This window comes from Dama dama, chromosome 19 (assembly GCF_033118175.1).
Source record: "Dama dama isolate Ldn47 chromosome 19, ASM3311817v1, whole genome shotgun sequence".
Taxonomy (NCBI): Eukaryota; Metazoa; Chordata; class Mammalia; order Artiodactyla; family Cervidae; genus Dama; species Dama dama.
In genome coordinates this window covers 59,703,886-59,724,203 of record NC_083699.1, presented here as the reverse complement: position 1 = coordinate 59,724,203, position 20,318 = coordinate 59,703,886, and the positions used below count along the sequence as shown (strand labels likewise).

Sequence of the window (20,318 nt, the reverse complement as noted above, 5' to 3'; positions counted from 1 at the left end):
TTGCAACACCTCTAATTTCCTTTCCTTTTTCATCCAACAAATCCACCCAATTCTTTGGTCAATCACTGGGTCCTCAACATTTAGAAGTAAATTGTAAAATGCTCCTCCCCCATACTGAAGATATTCCCTCAGCATACTGTAGGAAAGGAAAATTGTCTAAGTCACCATCCTGCTTAAAAACCTTCAGGAATTCACCTTTATTTACCAAAGAATGCCTAAACTCCTTGACTTACCATTTAAGGCCTTTCACAGGTTGATGAACTTGACAACCACATGCTTGATGATTTCCAGCCACATTTCATGCCATCATCTCACTCCCTACTTCTACCTAGGAACATCCTACTAACTGCATGCAGAATCCAACTTAAGACCCATCTTCTTGATAAAGCCCTTCCTGATATTCTGTAGGAGCCTCTTCAATTACTTCCCTCTAGTAGGTTCTCAACAGCCAAAGGAGATACATTACAAAGTATATAATGCTAGTCCACACCTGTATTATTTCTAGATTTCATCTTCCCCACAAAACTGAGTTCTTAGAGGACAAGGGGTCATGTGTCAGGCTCCTACGTACCCACCCCAAGGCCTGATGCTGTCACGGGGATGTACAACTCCAGCAATGATACTCCCTTCTATCAATACATGACGATGCTTTCACATACCATTCATCCAATTTTCCACCCAGAATGAGCAACAGAATCACTGATTGAGAAGTGATTAAACCTAAGACCATGAACGGGTCCCTCCAGCTTTCCTCACCAATAAACAAATGGTTCCTGCCACATCTATGATTTTGGTTTAAGAATGCAAAGTTGAGCTTGGAAATCAAAAGAAGAAAATATATTTAAAGTTGATAGAGCAAAAGAAAGTTTTCTTTGAGGACAAATTTGGTGTCATTCACAAGTCTAAGAGGGAACTGATATAAAGGTGTCAAAAACCTCTAAATAAGGTGTGGGGAAGTGGGAGAAATCATTCTTGCATGTTTGCCCTCCCAAGTGGATATTCGTTCCCTATGTCCGTAATTAACATTCTATGTGAGGACAGTGATTTCTATCAATGAAAATTACTAGCACATAAGCTAAAATCTGTCTCCTAAATTGTAAGATGGTCCAGGATACAATGCTACTATGTCAAAGGACAAGGGAAAAAGCATAATACTAGCTTCCTTTAAAAAAAGAAAAGCATGTACATTTGTATATTTTAATCCAAATTTTTTTGCTTATAATGTTCAGTTAAAATTTCCCAGTTTGGGATGTAACAGAGAAAAACAGTGATATATTTTAAATGTAAATGAGATGATTACAGTGAACAGCATTTTTAGGGCTTATATTTGGGTTCTTCAGGAGAAAAGATGTCTTACATAAACATAGAAACATAAATATATGTCCTGCATATACATTTTCATGGCATATAATTCATGGTATTAATACAAATAATAGTACCTGTTTTCTTCTCTAAGGTAATTTTCTATGGCTTGAGTCTCCCGCCCCAACTTCTGGGATCTCGTGTAGTCTCTCCAGGCCCGCAGGACCTTCAGTTGCAACTTCCAGTCGGACAGGGTCCCAGCTTTCCCCAGCTTAATCCTATGATCAAGAATCAGCTTGTGCCAGGCAGAGAAATACCGTTTTTGACACTGCAATGGAAACATTGGAAAATCAGTGCTAGGGTTTCTAATATCTACTGATGGGAAGCCTCTCCTCAGATTTCCCCCTCACACTTTTTCTAACAAATCTAGGAACTTGATGGAAGGGGAACAGACAATTGCTTTATGCCAATAATGATGAGAAACATTCAAGTCTTGCAGCTAAGGCACTATCAGCCTCATGACTTAAGCTATTACTAAAATATTTAACTCTCGTTGTAAGGCACCAGTCCTACGTAGAGCTGGAGTAGCTGTCACAACTAAGATCTAAGTTAAGAGGCCTATTTGGGAGACTTGAAAGGTCTGCTTCCAACAGATCTCCTGTGCCAGACTGTCTTGGGGCTTAAATGCCAACCGGGAACACCACTGATGTCCTACACAAATGAACACAGGAGATCCCATAGCATGGAATGCAGTTTCTGGTGCCTCAGAACAAGACAGCTAAAAATGGCTTCAGCTGAGCTACCACTGACCATGTCGGGCTTTTGGTGAGTACTCCAAGAGAAACTAGATACCCGGGCTGCTTGCAATCTTCCACTACATGTATCTGACAACAAATCAGACAAGGTCTACTGACCCTAAGGATGTCCCCAGAGGAGTACTTATGGTCCCAGGCTAAGACCTACATCTTCTATTTTCACATTTTATGCTCCCACTTCATCAAATTACTTTTAGTTCTTGGCCTTATACCAACCACACTGTTTTTGGACTTTCCCACTTATATTAATTTTTCTGTCCTTTTATGCCCTCTCTTTGCCTGATGACTTCAGGGGTCACCTCTCTCAGGAAGCCCTCCTATTACCAATCACTCTCCCCACATCTAAGTACTCTTCCCCTGGGTTGCCAGGGCAACCTATGCTTTCTTCAGTCAAAGCAGTCCTCATACAATATTATAGTCACCTGATACCAGTCTTCACAAGACTGTGAGCCTCCAGAGGAGGACCTGGCAGACCTGAGAGTACACCACATGTGCATGCTCAGTTGCTCAGTCAGGTGTGACTCTGTGATGCCATGGACTGTAGCCCGCCAGGCTCCTCTGTTCATGGAGTTCTCCAGGTAAGAATACTGGAGTGGGTAGCCATGCCCTTCTCCAGAGGATCTTCCCAACTCAAGGATCAAATCCAGGTCTCCTGCATTGGAGGTGAATTCTTTACTGTCTGAGCCCTCAGGGAAGCCCCCGTACCACATGTGGGGGGCACTACATAGAAAGTAACTGCATAGAAAGTGACTCTGGGAGGTCCAAGAGATGCCTAGCGACCAGCGTTGAGAACTTGGTGGCCATACCAGGGTTGGCCCCATTTATTGCCTCTTTCTCTTTAAAAATACTTATCCTTCACTGTTTCAACATTTAGTAAGCACCAACCATGTTTGAATTTTGGGATTCTGAACAAGTTTTTTTAAGATATAATCTCTGCATTTGTAAGGTTATAAGGAGAGAGGGTATATAACTTAACGACCAATAACATAGGCAAGCATAGGCTGGAATTCCTAGAATAGCTCATTTGGCCTGAAATGTCTTCCACAAAAGAAACCAATTACATTCTCATTTAGACAAACTACAAAATCTTCTTTTTTATAATTTTCCATTAGAAGAAACCACGAAAGTCTTTAAAAAGTCCTTGTTCCTTCTCCATTATGTCAAAGGAGGACAGATTTTCTAGACTTTCACCTCAGATCCCATGGAAAGAAAAGCGGGAAGGATGGAGAAAGAAAGAGAAAAGGGAGGAAGGACAGAATAAATGAAGGGAAATTCTCTGAACATAAGATACAGTTTTAGTCATAACAAGGAAAAGATGCATAGCTGCCTGTTGAGGGGGTATGGCTTTTTTATTATTGTTTGCTTATCTATCCCAAAAAATACAGCATGAAAAAAATAGTGTTAACTTGTGCATTGTAGTCTAAAGAAAATATATCTTTTTGCCAGATTCATTTAAGAGATTCTTCTTAACAGACTTGATGAAATATTCTATATATAGGTAACTATCACTAATTTTGACTCTTGGAATACTTCTAACGATGAAATAGTACAAACATAATCCACCTTGATGATAATAGCACTATTAAGAATGTCCTTGGATTTCCACATTCTTTCTCTCTATAAAATTCAAAGCATTTCACATGTACTATTTTATTAACTCATAGACCATCATTACAAAATAGACTGCAGATATTATGATTTACCTTACCAAGCCAAACTTCAAATTGAAAAGGGATAATGGCTAAATTCACAATGTGAAGAGTTTGTGTATACCCAAGGCTAAAATGAAAACATTCAGGCATCCTGATTACCCTAATATACCAGGCAAAAATTCTCTTAAAGAGGAAGAACAAATTATTTGCTTTTTTTATACTGAAAGAGAAAGAATTTGATACATCACTTAGCTCAGCAGAAAAGCACTGCTGGAAACATGTGAATTTAAGAGGGGGAAAATTTGAGTTTGTAAACACCACAGTCAATATATTAATATTTCTTTAAAAATACTTAAGTTTAGACTTTGAGAGCAAAATGATCAGTTTTGAAGGTCTATAATTCAGTTTCACTACATAGAAGTTAATAGTAGCAAAGTGACATACTCATACAGTAACTGCTTTCTTGAAATCACCTTACCATTGGTTTTTATCCCTGCCTACTCAAAAGAGCAATCCAGCAATCCCATTTAAATTAAAAAAAAAAAGTATGAATCAAAAGTCACTTAGTTATTATTGATTCACAGTTACCATTATTTAGACAAACAGGAGTCCCATCAATGTGCTTGGAGGAAAATATTTGAGAGAGGAAAAAATTCTTGGTTCTGTCTGCTCTGGGACAAGATGCTAGCACTCTGTTCTTACTGAGAACAGACAAGAAGTGACACAGCTGACAGTCACCATCTATTTACCCTTCCTATTATGTTCCCCCAAGCAGAGTCCCCACAGTGCTCAGGCCTGCTTCTCCTTTACTGTTCTCTACTCTGGAACTACAGAAGGGCTCTATCCCTTTGCTCTTTGAAATAAGAACTATTACTTAAAATCAAAGTTAGTTAGAAGAGGAACACATTCTGCTTAAGCATGAGAACCATGTTTGAACAAGGCAGACAACTAGTCTTACCTCCCTCTGTTTCTTACCTAGCTCATTTATTTCTGCACCATGATTTTATTTCTAATAGATTCTCAAATAGTCATTCGCTCTTTTACTAACTTCTAACATCTCTTTTTCACAGTTGTGGTGATAATTAAGACTTGTTACAGGTAAATAAAATGCTGAAAATCACCGTGGGAAGAACTGCTCCTAAGTACATATCTACCTGCACTGCAGGCAGATTCTTTACCGACTGAGCTACCAGGGAAGCCCAATGTTTAAAATAAAATACTACAAAGTGAGTTCAAAACTGGGAAAGGAGTACATCAAGGCTGTATATTGTCACCCTGCTTATTTAACTTATATGCAGAGTACATCATGCGAAATGCCGGGCTGGATGAATCACAAGCAGGAATCAAGATTGCTGGAAGAAATATCAACAACTTCAGATATGCAGGTAATACCACTCTAATGGCAGAAAGTGAAGAAGAACTAAAGAATCTCTTGATGAGGGTAAAAGAGAGTGAAAAAGCTGGCTTAAAACTCAACATTCAAAAAACTAAGATCATGGTATCTGGTCCCATTGCTTCATGGCAAATATATGGGGAAAAAGTGGAAACAATGGCAGATTTTATTTTCTTGGGCACAAAAATCACTGTGGACAGTGACTGAAGCCATGAAATTAACAGATACTTGCTCCCTGGAAGAAAAGCAAATCTAGACAGTGTATTAAAAAGCAAAGAAATAATAACGCCACAAAGGTCTGTCTAGTCAAAGCTATGGTTTTTCCAGTAGTCATGTATGGATGTGAGAATTGGACCATAAAGAAGGCTGAGTGCCAAAGAACTGATGCTTTTGAACTGTGGTGTTGGAGAAGACTCTTGAGAGTCCCGTGATCAGCAAGGAAATCAAGCCAGACACCCCTAAAGGAGGTCAACCCTGAATATTCATTGGAAGGGCTAGTGCTGAAGAAGAAGCTCCAATACTTTGGCCATATGATGCCAAAAGCTGACTCACTGGAAAAGACCCTGATCCTGGAAAAGACTCAGGGCAGGAGGAGAAGTGGGCAATAGAGGATGAGATGGTTGGATGGCATCACTTACTCAATGGACATGAGTTTGAGCACACTCTGGGAGATAGTGAAGGACAGGGAAACCTGGCATGCTGCAGTCCATGGGGTTGCAAAGAGGTGGACATGACTGAGCAACTGAACAACAACTACAAAGTGAAACTTAGGAAGTTTTTAAGTGAAATGCTTTTCTTCTTTCAAAATCTTCCACAAAATATCATTTGGTCATTACGGATTCCACTCAAGAGAAGAAATGACAGCTCACTCTGCTAAATTTATTACCTGCACTGGAGTTGCCCTCCTTTTGCTGGCAAGAAAAGCTCTTCCCTGAAGTGTAATCACACTACTGTCACTGGGAATGATTGACGTTAGGTGGAACAGCAATTTGCTATCTAATCTTCATTGTAATTCTAACCCTGTCACTAGAGATGCTTGTTCTGATTAATGAAGTGGGTAACTCATCAGAATTCCTCTGCTATTTCCCTTTTGTCAGAAAGCTCAGTGATAATTGCATCAAAATTCTCAGTCATGGAAAAATAAACAATGAATTGTAAAGAGGACAAAAATGTCAACACGTTTACAATTTATTTTTGCCGAATGGAACTAACTGTGGTGCAACTAGTGGTCTAGGGCAGCCAGCCAAGGCCCGAAGGTTAGAAACAAAGGGCTCAGCTGACTCCTGGCTGCTGCCAGGCCCAAAGAAACAGACATCCTAATACTACACAAGAAAGCAATCCTCCATGTCTCTTTTCCTTTTGGAAGACCACTATCTTGAGGCAGAGGACCCCACAGACACTAAAAAGTGCCTGAAAGGTGGAGAGGAGGATCTTTCAATTTATTCATATGGTGTATCACATTGACTGATTTGCATATATTGAAGAAACATTGAATCCCTGGGATAAACCCCATTTGATCATTAAAAGGTATATGATCCTTTTAACGTGTTGTTGAATCTTGATACAGCACTGAAAAACTGTCCCCTATATCCCATCTTACTTCTGATTTGAGAAAATCATTGTGCCCCACCCCCAACCCCTGAACACATACACGCCTATAACTACATAAATACATCAATGAAAAGATCAGTTTTCAGCACTCAGTGCTAAGACCTGGATTTGCTGTTGGGTTTCATGGAAAAGCCTAAACTTTGACAACCAGTGCTATGTGAAATGCTCACACTGGCTACAGACAAAAGGTACTTTTGTTATGGACTGAAAGCTGTGATGTCATTTTAGTTCTGCATTTAATTTTTTTCCCCTTCACTTTTAAACTTCAAAAAAAGAAAAAAACCCACTTTATTACAGAAATTTGACAAACATATCCAAAAGTAGAATACAAGAATAAACCTCCTCAGTCAGCCTCAAAAATTATGCTAATCTTGTTTCATTTCTCCTCCACTCACTTTTCTTTCCTGGAGTATTTAAAAATAAATTCCAGACATCAGACATTGTATCATTTCACCCACAAATGCATCAATATGTATTACTAACACAAGGACATTTTGTAAATTCTTCTTAATTCTTCTAAGAAGTTTCGATCAATAATACTGCTGCAATTATCTAACTCAGTAGAATTTCAGAAAGCAATTGCTTAGTCGCATCATATTACATTTTTAACCAATAAAACACTCTGGGATCTTTAAAGAATGACATAGTATAGTCCATAACCTGACTCTTCACTAGGATAGGGTTCCTTTCCCAACAAAGTCTGGACCAATTTTCATAACCTCATGTCTTTAGAGAAGGCCAAACTACTACTCCCCATCATCTTCTCTTTCATCCCCTTCTAGACCTTCTTCCCTCTTCTACCAATCTCTACTCCCTGCCCATTCTCCCCACCCTAGCACCACTGTCTCCCCCTACCCCCCCACCTCTGGCAAATATAACCAAAAGTACAGTTTACCTAGAATATATTAGACAAATGCTGGGTCCACCTCTAGTGTTGTCTGACAGAAAGACACTGATGTGATGTCATTTGTCCTCACCCATATGGCTCTTAAGATACTTATAAATATTCTCCTGAAATGTCTAGTGTTCAGGGGAAAAAGATATTCTACTCTGTATAATTTAGAGAATGGGCTTCATTTATGCCAAAGACTCTTTTCTTAACTTTTTTAAAAGCAGAATCTAATCAGCACTTTTTAAAAGATTAAAAAAACAAAACAAAACACACATACTTCTGAATTGGAACCTCTTGGATCAAAATGGCATTTTGAAAAGCAAAACACCATTGCAATGTTTTGGTAAATTGGTAAAATTTGTAAATTTTACCAAAATTGGTAAATTTGGTAAATTGGCTCTGTCTCCCTGTCCCTTCTGTGAGAGGTGAGAGTAGGAAGAGTACAGTAACAACTAAACACATAACCTCTTTACCAATACCAACAAAATTTTATTTAGAAATTTTCCACTGAGTGGCTATATAAAGTAATACATAACGCTTCAAAGTTGTCCTAAAATGCACACCACATGCTATCCTTGGTAATGAGAGGAAAGTTACATGAAATCCAATATTCTTCATGTGTGTGCCCAACACTTCTCTTACATTGCAGTTTTATATGTAAAGAGGCTTTTCTTTCATTTCCTTCTCCAAACATAAGACAACATTATCGAGAGGAGAACAGCAATTGCTATGTTTCAGCTCAGAAATGGTTGTGTTTCAGTGTTATGTAGGCAGTCCTGCAAAACTAAGATCTCTGGGAAGGAATCATGATGTATAAATGAGGTTCTTACCTACATTGTACAGGAGGCAGTTATCAAGACCATCCCCAAGAAAAAGAAATGCAAAAAGGCTAAGTGGTTGTCTGAGGAGGCCTTACAAATAGTTGTGAAAGGAGAAGCAAAAGGCAAGAGAGAAAAGGAAAGATATGCCCGTTTGAATGGAGAATTCCAAAGAATAGCAAGGAGAGATAAGAGAGCATTCCTCAGTGATCAATGCAAAGAAATAGAGGAAAACATTAAATGGGAAAGACTAGAGATTTCTTCAAGAAAATTAAGACATACCATGAAATTTACATTTCATGCAAAGAGGGGCACAATAAAGGACAGAAATGGTATGGACCTAACAGAAGCAGAAGATATTAAGAAGAGGTGGCAAGAATACACAGAAGAACTATACAAAAAAGATCTTCATGACCCAGATAATCAGGATGGCATGATTATCACACCACCTAGAGCCAGATCACCCACCTAGAGATAGACATCCTGGAATGCGAAGTCAAGTGGGCCCTAGGAAGCATCACTAGGAACAAAGCTAGTGGAGGTGATAGAATTCCAGTTGAGCTATTTCAAATCCTAAAAGATGATGCTGTGAAAGTGCTGCACTCAATATGCCAGCAAATTTGGGAAACTCAGCAGTGGCCACAGGACTGAAAAAGGTCAGTTTTCATTCCAATCCCAAAGAAAGGCAATGCCAAAGAATGCTCAAACTACTGCACAATTGCACTCGTATCACATGCTAGTATGCTTAAAATTCTCCAAGCCAGGCTTCAACAGTACATGAACCGTGAACTTCCAGATGTTCAAGTTGGATTTAGAAAAAGCAGAGGAACCAGAGATCACATTGCCAACATCCACTGGATCACTGAAAAAGCAAGAGAGTTCCAGAAAAACATCTACTTCTGCTTTGTTGACTATGCCAAAGCCTTTGACTATGTGGATCACAACAAACTGTGGAAAATTCTTAAAGAGATGGGAATACCAGACCACCTGACCTGCCTCTTGAGAAATCTGTATGCAGGTCAGGAAGCAACAGTTAGAAATGGACATGGAACAACAGACTGGTTCCAAATTGGGAAAGGAGTACGTCAGGCTGTATCTTGTCTCCCTGCTTATTTAACTTATGTGCAGACTACATCATGAGAAATGCTGGACTGGATGAAGCACAAGCTGGAATCAAGATTGCCGTGAGAAATATCAATAACCTCAGATATGCAGATGACACCACCCTTATGGCAGAAAGTGAAGAAGAACTAAAGAGCCTCTTGATGAAAATGAAAGAGGAGAGTGAAAAAGTTGGCTTAAAACTCAACATTCAGAAAACAAAGATCATGGCATCTCGCCCCATCACTTCATGGCAAATAGATAGGGAAACTGTGACAGTCTTTTATCTTTTGGGGCTCCAAAATCACTGCGGATGGTGACTGCAGCCATGAAATTAAAAGACGCTTACTCCTTGGAAGGAAAGTTATGACCAACTTAGACAGCATATTAAAAAGCAGAGACATTACTTTGCCAACAGAGGTCCATCTAGTCAAAGCTATGGTTTTTCCAGTAGTCATGTATGGATGTGAGAGTTGGACTATAAAGAAAGCTGACCTCTGAAGAATTGACGCTTTTGAACTGTGGTATTGGAGCAGACTCTTGAGAGTCCCTTGGGCTGCAAGGAGATCCAACCAGTCTATCCTAAAGGAGATCAGTCCTGGGTGTTCATTGGAAGGACTGATGTTGAAGCTGAAACTGCAATACTTTGACCACCTGATGCAAAGAGCTGACTCATTGGAAAAGACCCTGATGCTGGGAAAGATTGAGGGCAGGAGAAGAAGGGGACAACAGAGGATGAGATGGTTGGATGGCATCACTGACTCAATGGACATGAGTATGAGTAAGCTCCAGGAATTGATGATGGACAGGGAAGCCTGGCATGCTGCAGTCCATGGGGTCACAAAGAGTCAGACATGAGTAAGTGATTGAACTGAAGTGAACTCATGTCACAACCATAACATTGATGATGCCTCCTTTAGGTCATTATTATCTTATCCTCTAACAGAGATACTTAAATAAACAAACCAAAACCCTTCCCCCTAGATTTAAGATTTAGTGAGTGTTACCCCATCCTTCTTTGTTTTCTTCAACTTTTATATGCAGGAAGGATCATAGATTTGCTTATCTGAAGAAAACATAAAATGCATTTCAGAAGAGGGTGAGAATTAAGAAGGGCACTTGCTAAACAGTGTAAGAATTTCATAGTTAATCCCTTGTTTCTGCTAATTAGCAATGACATGTGGATTGCTGAATCTCCCCAAGAGATTTCACTGCCAGATCAAAGAGAAAGTAGGGTAGGGTAGAAGTAGAAAGTTTCTATATAAAAATAAGTGTTTTGATAACATAAAAAGACCTGACACTAAAACGGGTGGGAAAGGGGTGTATGAACAGTGCTACACCTGAGTTTGTGTATTGGTAAGACAGCCTGCTCTGTTTCTCTCAGAGTCTTCTACTAAATAATGTGGCCCAAATGTGATGTTAAGAAATTGTCTGGGGAAACAAATAGAAGCCAGAGTCAAAGCACAAAGAATATAGGGGTTAAAAGAGCCTGAACTAGAGCAACCCTGAGAAACAGATTCTTTGAAGTCTTCCTGCAAATTACTTAGCTTGCTGTTGAGTTTGTGCTAGTGAACCATTTGGAGGGTGCTGACAAGAGCTTCCTGCTATCTCTCTGCTCGCTGCTAGCCAGGTAGGCATTTTACCCCTTTTTATACTGTGCTCATATTTAGGCTGCTGAGTATCCAAGTTTCATTACCCAAGGGCAGCTTTACACTCCTTCAGAGCCAGGCTAGGAACATGGATTGGGACCAACATAATGAGACCAGAGGACCTGCTAACTCTGGTGGGGCTTACCAGGGGCCGTCCTGTTTCCAGTCAAGTCTATGTAAAAGCCTGAGGAGTCTGGTCAGTGGGTTTTCCCCCATGTCTCAATTTTACCTACATCCACTGGAACAATCGAAATTAAGAGGTTCACTGACAATAAAGCACATGAATAACATAATCATATGAAAGGGGAAGGGGAAGAAAAGAACCAATCTAGGTAACTTTGGAAAACAATTTTGGCTGAATAAGGCTGAAAACAAAAATAGCTGTATAAATATACACAGTAGCTAGTAAATTTGTTTCCACAGAAGTATAGGTTACCAATTCTAAAACTACTTCTATAGTATACTAGGACTAAAATAGTTTTAAATAATTTAAAATAAAATAATTAAAAAATAAAAGAGTTTAAAATAACTGATGCTTTTGAATTGTAGTGCTAGAGAAGACTCCTAAGAGTCCCTTGGATTGCACAGAGGTCAAACCAGTAAATCCTAAAGGAAATCAACCTCGAATATTCATTGGAAGGACTGCTGCTAAAGCTGAAGCTCCAATACTTTGGCCATCTGACGTGAAGAGCCAACTTATTGGAAAAGAACCTGATGCTGAGAAAAATTGAGGGCAGGAGGAGAAGAGGGCGACAGAGGATGAGATGGTTGGATGGCATCCCTGACTCAACGGACATGAGTTTGAATAAACTCCGAGAGATAGTGAAGGACAGGAAAGCCTGACATGCTGCAGTCTATGGGTTTGCAAAGAGTCAGAGGTGACTCAGTGACTGAATGACAACAACAAGGGTTACATAAATATATTTTAGATAATAAGTTCCAGGTATAAACAAGCAAGGGGGAAGGCTACACTAAAACCTATGATGCTGGATTAGGGTTGACATTATTACAATTATTTTAATATACAGACAGATAGACACAGAAAAAGTTACAAATAAGGAAGGGAAGACGAGTATGACCTCTGTGCTGTTGCACCAGAACTGGATACTTCAGTAAGAACTAGTGGATTTTAACGTGCATACATATAGACAGACACAGAAAAAAATATAATGTGCGTATATGTGTAGGTTAGTGTATGTGCATCGATTTCCCAAATCTGTCTGCCAAGAGGGCCCAGAAAACATGATATCCCAGTAGCAGTGAGCACAGCTAGTAACCAGATCTTGGTTTCTAAATATTCTCCAACAAATGGAAGTAGGGTTCCAAGTAGAAGTGGTTGGTTCCAGAGTTAGGGCAGGGAAAGTATAACATGAGCTTGGAATATCCTATGGTATCAGAAAGGATTTTGAAAGGGCAAAGGAATCACCAGAAAGAGTTCCCAATGGCCAAGATTAGAACAATCTGAAAAACAAAGTAAACAATAACATTAGAATATAATCCAAAGGATCACATAAATATCCTCAAGTCCATACTGATACAGATAGGTAACTGAATAAATGAGTAAATAAATAAATGGGGAAGAAGAGACAGTTCTTCCTTCTAGAAAAATCTAAATGAATAAATGGAGAAAAGATGAGGGAAATACAAAAGCATCCTTAGACAACTACCACATAAATTACTGTTATAGGGAAGTTACAATGAATGCTAAAATCAGTAAGTGAAAGTTTAAGGATAAACAGAATACTTGCATAGTTTCACAATATTTTCTCTAAGATAAGAATTACAAAGGAAAAAATAGTAACTTTACAGTGGAGAAACCCAGCAGACACAAACTTAAGTGATTGAGATTAACATCAACAGTAATAAGACATATTAACATTATGTGGAGTTCCCTGGCAGTCCAGGAGTTAGGACTACATGCTCTCACTGCTGAGGGCCTGGGTTCAATCCATATTGAAGAACTAAGATCCCACAAGTGGCATGGCACAGCCAAAAACAAAAACAAAGATTACGTGCCCCTGATATTATACAAGATAGTTCCAGAAAAACATCTATTTCTGCTTTATTGACTATGCCAAAGCCTTTGACTGTGTGGATCACAATAAACTGTGGAATATTCTGAAAGAGATGGGAATACCAGACCACCTGACCTGCCTCTTGAGAAACCTGTATGCAGGTCAGGAAGCAAAAGTTAGAACTGGACATGGAACAACCGACTGGTTCCAAATAGGAAAAGGAGTACTTCAAGTCTGTATATTGTCACCCTGCTTACTTAACTTATGTGCAGAGTACATCATGAGAAATGCTGAGCTGGAAGAGGCACAAGCTGGAATCCAGAGATGCTGGTAGAAATATCAATAACCTCAGATACACAGATGACACCACCGTTATGGCAAAAAGTGAAGAAGAACTAAAGAGCCTCTTGATGAAAATGAAAGAGGAGAGTGAAAAAGTTGGCTTGAAGCTCAACTTTCAGAAAACAAAGATCATGGCATCTCGCCCCATCACTTCATGGCAAACAGATAGGGAAACAGTGGCTGACTTTATTTTTTGGGGCTCCAAAATCACTGCAGATGGTGATTGCAGCCATGAAATTAAAAGATGCTTACTCCTTGGAAGGAAAGTTATGACCAACTTAGACAGCATATTAAAAAGCAGAGACATTACTTTGCCAACAGAGATTCATCTAGTCAAAGCTATGGTTTTTCCAGTAGTCATGTATGGATGTGAGAGTTGGACTATAAAGAAAGCTGAGCTCTGAAGAATTGATGCTTTTGAACTGTGGTGTTGGAGAAGACTCTTGAGAGTCCCTTGGGCTGCAAGGAGATCCAACCAGTCTATCCTAAAGGAGATCAGTCCTGGGTGTTCATTGGAAGGACTGATGTTGAAGCTGAAACTCCAGTACTTTGACCACCTGATGCGAAGAGCTGAGTCATTTGAAAAGACCCTGATGCTGGGAAAGATTGAGGGCAGGAGAAGAAGGGGACAACAGAGGATGAGATGGTTGGATGGCATCACTGACTCAATGGACATGAGTTTGGGTGAACTCTGGGAGATGGTGACGGACAGGGAGGCCTGGCATGCTGTGGTTCATGGGGTCGCAAAGAGTCAGACATGACTGAGCGACTGAACTGAACTGAACTGATATTATACTGAGAGCGGCCCAGCAACATTTCGTATTGTGTTATCACCAATAATGCATAATCTCAATCTAAGCAGAGCTTCAGAAAACCTCAAATTGAGAGGCGTTCTACAAAATATCTGACCAATACTTTAAAAAATGTCAAAGTCATAAAAGACAAGGGAAGTCTGGAGAATGACCACAAACAGGAGGAGACTAAGGAGACACAGCAAACAACTGCAGCATGAAATTACAAGTGAAGTCCTGAAGCAGAAAAAGGACATTGGTGGAAAAATAGGTGACATTCTAATAAGTCTTGCTAATTGTACTTAATGGCATTTTACCAATGTCAATTTCCTAGTTTTGATAATTGTACTATGGTTACATAAGATGTTAACATTGAGGAAATCTGGGTGAAGGGTATTCAGGAAGTCCATGTACTATTTTTTGCAATTTTTCTGCATGTCTAAAGTTATTTCAAAATAAAGACTCAAAAATATATGTTCAAATCAAGCAGAGTCTGTGGCAAAGTATAGACAATTTATTGTCTCATTTTTAAATCTACCATCTGACTCTTTTAAAGTTGAGTAATTTGTTTCAGTAGGCTACTAATTTTGTAAAACTCTTTATATGTATCTAGAATTCATACCTAACACTTCTTTAGGAAACATATACAGTCAGCCCTCTGTATCCCCAAGCAATACAGCTGTGGATTCAACCAACTGTGGATAGAAAATATTTGGGAAAAAAAATTCCAGAAAGTTTCAAAAAGCAAAACTTGATTTGCCATGCTGGAAACTATTTACATAGCAGTGACATTGTATTTACAACTATTTACATAGCATTTATACTGTATTAGGTGTTGACCTGGAACAAACAGACTGCCAAGTATTATTCCAGCAAACTCTGGGTTTATTCGGAATCAGTAGAAAACTGTAAATTCGGGATCTGTACCCATGGTGAGCCATGTTCAAGTTCTTTCATAGCAAGGGGAGAAGAACTCTTACAGAGGGGAAGATTATGTTGGGAGGGCTGTAGTAAGCAGTCAAAGTGAAAGTGTTAGTCATTCAGCTGTGTCTGACTCTGTACGACACTATGGACTATAGCCTACCAGGCTCCTCTGTTCATGGGATTTCCCAAGCAAGAATATTGGAATGAGTAGCCTTTCTCTTCTCCAGGGGATCTTTCTGACCCAGGGATCAAACCCCAGTAGTAAGCAGAGTTCATGGCTTTTCATTGGCTCAGTTCTTGCCAGCAAATAGTTATCTTCTTTGGGCTCTGCTATTGTCACAGGGCATGAAAGCTCCCCCTGCTGGTCTCCTGGACCCTACTTAATTCAGGTTTCTGTTTATTTTTTACATAGGTGTTCTAAGTAATCCAGAGATGATTTAAAGCACACAGGAGTATGTGAATAGTGTATATGCTGCTGCTGCTAAGTCACTTCAGTCGTGTCCAACTCTGTGCGACCCCATAGAGGGCAGCCCACCAGGCTCCCCCGTCCCTGGGATTCTCCAGGCAAGAACATTGGAGTGGGTTGCCATTTCCTTCTCTAAGATTACAGGATAATACCACACTATTTTGTACAAGGGATTAGAGCATCTATAGATTTTGGTATATACTTGGGGTCCTGGACCAAACCCCCTGTGAATACCAATGGATGCACTGTATCACTTCTTGCATAGTTGGACTTGGATAAAATTAAAAAATAATCTTATGGGAAACACACATCTTATCCATCTCTCACTGGCTGGAACAAAGCATGGCCCTTTGCCCTTATGTTCTCTCAAGATAGCCCCCTCTACACTTAGTTACTTTCCAATTTGCTTTCAGAAATCTGAACTGTTACTGCAGGAGGACATATTAACTCCATTCGTCTCATGGAGGACACAGCATCGAACAGTCTTTGCCAATCTTTCCCAAAATGTTAATCCTAACTCTTAATACCTCCTCCTACCATGCTTTTCTCTACCTATTCCTAAAGCCAAAACTCTGGCCAAACTCTTGTTGTTCTATGTTTGAATAGTTATGACTTCTTGCCTGACAGTCCAAAATTCTGCCATCAAACATGTGTAGCTATTTTTTTTTTAAAGAATTGCTTTGACTACTCTATTTTCCCCCTCATGTCTTAGTTATCCATGTCATTTCCAAATGCCTGTTATTGATTTCTGGGGCTTTTTTAGTCTATCCTAGGGCTTCCAAGTGACTCAGTAGTAAAGAATCTGCCTGCTAAGCAGGAGACACAGGTTCAATCCCTGGATAGAGAATAACCCCTGGAGAAGGAAATGGCAACCCAATCCAGTATTCTTGCCTGGGCAATTCCATGGATAGAGGAGCCTGGCGGGCCACAGTCCACAAGGTCGGACATGACTTAGTGACTAAACAACAATTATCAAGCTCCTGCAATCTCTTCCTGACATTCTTTTCACTTGTTAAATCCATTCATTTGTACATTCATTCCATTAACTTTCACTGAATTTCATCAACACCCAAGGCCGTGGGGTGGCTGTTGTTGGAGACATAAAATATAGGTATTTGTCTTTTCTCATCAGACCTCATTTAAAAATGTTCCAAGGAATTCTTTTTACCTGAAACATTGTAAGCCCCAAATTTATATTGCCTTTGATCCTACTTCACTGAAAGATATTTCTGTCTAAATAGCTTGGGGAGGATGCGCAGTAATCAATAAAAAATTGGTCAGTTAATTTTTACAAAAAGTGGAACTAAAGAAAATGATAGAAGAGCAAAATAAAATGCATGCCATTAAAAGCAGAAGCACCAATATATTAGCTGTTTAGGATCTGAGATACCAAAAGGCAAGTAACTTTCTGAATAATTCTTCTGAATAAAAACAGAACATAGTGGTCTGTAAGACTGTCAAAGTGGAAGCCATGCTTGCAAACTGCCAGAGATCTACATTAGTACTTACACACTATTCCAAAAAGAGTAGTTTAGAAAGACATCCCAAATTCATACCCCAATTTCTCAGGATCACACAGATTATGTAAGAATAGCCCCTGAATAAGATATCGAAATGCTCCCTTAAGTGCTAAGTCAGTTGGGTAGCACCGAGCAAATGGTGTGGACAGTTCTGGTATTTGTAACAAGGCTCAGTTGGGCTTAGAGTTACACTGTCACATCTCTGATGGAGCCCTTTGTCATTTATGCTGCTGAATGCTGAATAAAGAGATGTTATAATTCCTACCTGGTGATTTTCCTTGAAAGTTTGTATTAATAACTCTTTCAGCTTCTTCTTTCTTTCTTTTGCCATTTTTTCTTCATCCAGAAGAATAGGAACACTTTGAAACATGCCTTTCTCTGGAATTTTTGGAGAATTTTCTTGCTTCTTCTTCTCTCTATTAACAACAATTAAAAATTACATGTATGAACAATAGACTTAATTAGAATCTATCACAGTGGAATGAACACTGAATTTTCCATCAGAAGGTAGGGAATTTTAGATCTGGGCCTAAAATTACAGAGTGAGTTTTCTGAGCTAGTTTATTCTTTTATAAAATACAGTTAAAAGAAATAACATTGTTATAATGTATTCTGCAAAGTAGAAAACCTTATGGATATTTTAGTAAAGTATTTTCATTGAGTTTAACATTGAATAATACCTTGATCAAAATTTGAGAGATAACAACCATTAGCTATCCTCTGATATAGACATGAGTTCTCTCTCTTCTCACAAGGGGAGATTAAATAGGACCCTCAGGTAAGAAAGGAGTGAGATTTTTATCATAAGGCTTTTACAAGGTTTCTAGGAAGAAAAATAAAAGAATCAGGTGTTACTGAATAAGGAGAGAATGGAATTTATATTAATTTAAAAATAGCTGAAAAGAGGAAAAATAGAACATAATAACAAAGAAGAAAAGGACTTCAGGGAAGTTAACAAGAATCTCTTAGTAACTTTGTTGCTCAAATTTCTGGTTCTCTCTTGCTCACCCACCTATCTTTTCTTTCTCCTTCAGGTAATCCCTTTACCCTCACCAATCCAAGCCAGCTCTTAACCACTGGCTTCTTACTGGAGTGTATTAAACTGTACAGGTATGTGTAAGTGTATAAGGTATATATTTTATCAGTGATGTAGTGGAGATAGCATCTGCCAGGAAACAGGATTCATAGGCTCTGCCACAAACCAGCTGTGAAAACTCTGGAGAGTCACCTAGTCTCTCTGAATTTCACTTTACAGTTGTGGAAACTCAAATTGAGAGAGGGATGCCAGAATAATCTAAAGATATTTATTCATTAATTATCATATATCCTATGGGAGCACACAGTTATATCTTATTACTGGGGACACAAACCATCACTTGGTTAAGGTAGCTTTTCCAGTGTAAAGTTGCTATTTTTCCCTTTGTAATTAATAAACCTCTTAGAGAAGACACTTTTGAAACTATTCAACGGAACAGATTTAGGCTACTTTACAAATAAATTAGAAAGCCCTGCCAACAATAACATTTTACTGACTTTCCCAACTTACTAATGCCATAACAGTGTTATATTAGATAGTTACAGGCAGATCACAGTGGGCATTAAAAGAAATACAGTTCTAATACCAATACCAAGGATCTAATTTTTAAAAGTAACATCAAAATATGTATCTGTTATGAAAGCAGTATCTGCTCGCTGTGAAAAATTGGAGAGGTATAAAGGACAACCATATTTCTACCCAGGCAACATTTCCATAGTGTAATGGTCAGCACGTTCGCCTTACATATTTCTACCAAGAAAAAAACACTGATAACAAGTCAGTGCTATTTCATTGTACAACTAGTGTTTATTAATTTCTCCAATATTTAATACTATAAATAATGTTATTTTCACTATCTTTGTGTATAAATATTTGGATTTCTGATTATTAGAGTAGTTTTCCTAGGACTGGAATTTCCAGGTCAAGTGATAATAACATTTTTCATGACTCGTATAGTTTATTGCCAAATTGCTTTCTGGAACGTTTAAATCAGTTTGTCCACCTAGAAGGACTGCATGTTCCCTGTCTCACTATATCCGTGGATAAGCTTCTAACTTTTTAGAGAAATGTCTGGTGAGTGAACGTCTGTGGAGTGCCCACTGTGAGCAGAACTTCTGGCTACCATCAAATACAAATTGTTTTCACAATTTATTTTAGGTCAGCCTAGATTTGTCAGGGCTTGAGAGGAATCTGAAGAGCAAGGTTGACCTTAGCAAGAACTCACTAAAATACTGGTGATTGCTTTCTAAAAGGAACGGCATCTGGAGGAGGCCTGAGCCTGGCACTTGAAAGAATGAAACGCACACCCAGTGCTGAGCTGTTTTAAATTGGGTGGGATGACAGCAATCAGGAACACAGCGGGGAAAGTTGCATAGGTGGATGGGGGTGGAAGGGATTATCTAATAGGTATTCCTGGCCTCTCAGTTTGAGTATTCAAGCACTTCGGGCACGTTGTCCTTAGGCTTCTGCAGTTTATGCATCAGTGCTGTTTCTCAGAATAAATATGTTAGTGATTTCATTTATGAAGCTATTCTCTGCCTGAAGACATACAACAGTACTATATCCTGTGAGGACTATTTTGATTTTCCTCTTTTGTCAGATATTTTTTTTTCTTTATCAGTGGCAATAAGGCCACGGGGACTCTCTGTGTGATTATCCGAAGATGGGACACTGAGGCAATTCACAACAAAATGAGGCAAAATTAGTAAATGTGCATAAGGAAACATTTTCAACCTTAAAAACACTCAGGTACACAAACAGATGCAAACTAACCAACAGGATACCTATTAGAAGTGTAAAAATATTGAAAAGTGATGACCTCCCCCAATGCTGAGTGCAACCCACTGCCAGCAATCATGTTAATAAGTACAACCCATTGGGAAATGAATTTGGCAATGTTTCAAGAGTCATAAAAGTCTACACCATTTAACTCAGTAATTACACACTTAAGAACATAATTCAAAAGAATGAAAACACTCTACACTTAAGGA

The 20,318-nt window shown here is 38.9% G+C and overlaps 1 protein-coding gene across 5 annotated transcripts in view; it reads right to left on the bottom strand.

Moving 5' to 3' along the window:
• Nucleotides 1–20,318, bottom strand: part of CCDC191 (coiled-coil domain containing 191) — a 92,105-nt gene that overhangs the window by 53,493 nt on the left and 18,294 nt on the right. For all 5 annotated transcript variants that reach the window (XM_061167168.1, XM_061167169.1, XM_061167171.1 and 2 more), the window contains 2 exons: nucleotides 17,557–17,707; nucleotides 1,440–1,630 (listed from right to left, as the gene is read on the bottom strand). In XM_061167168.1, the coding sequence (XP_061023151.1) occupies nucleotides 1,440–1,630; nucleotides 17,557–17,707 (342 nt within the window). The remainder of the gene's footprint in view (nucleotides 1–1,439; nucleotides 1,631–17,556; nucleotides 17,708–20,318) is intronic.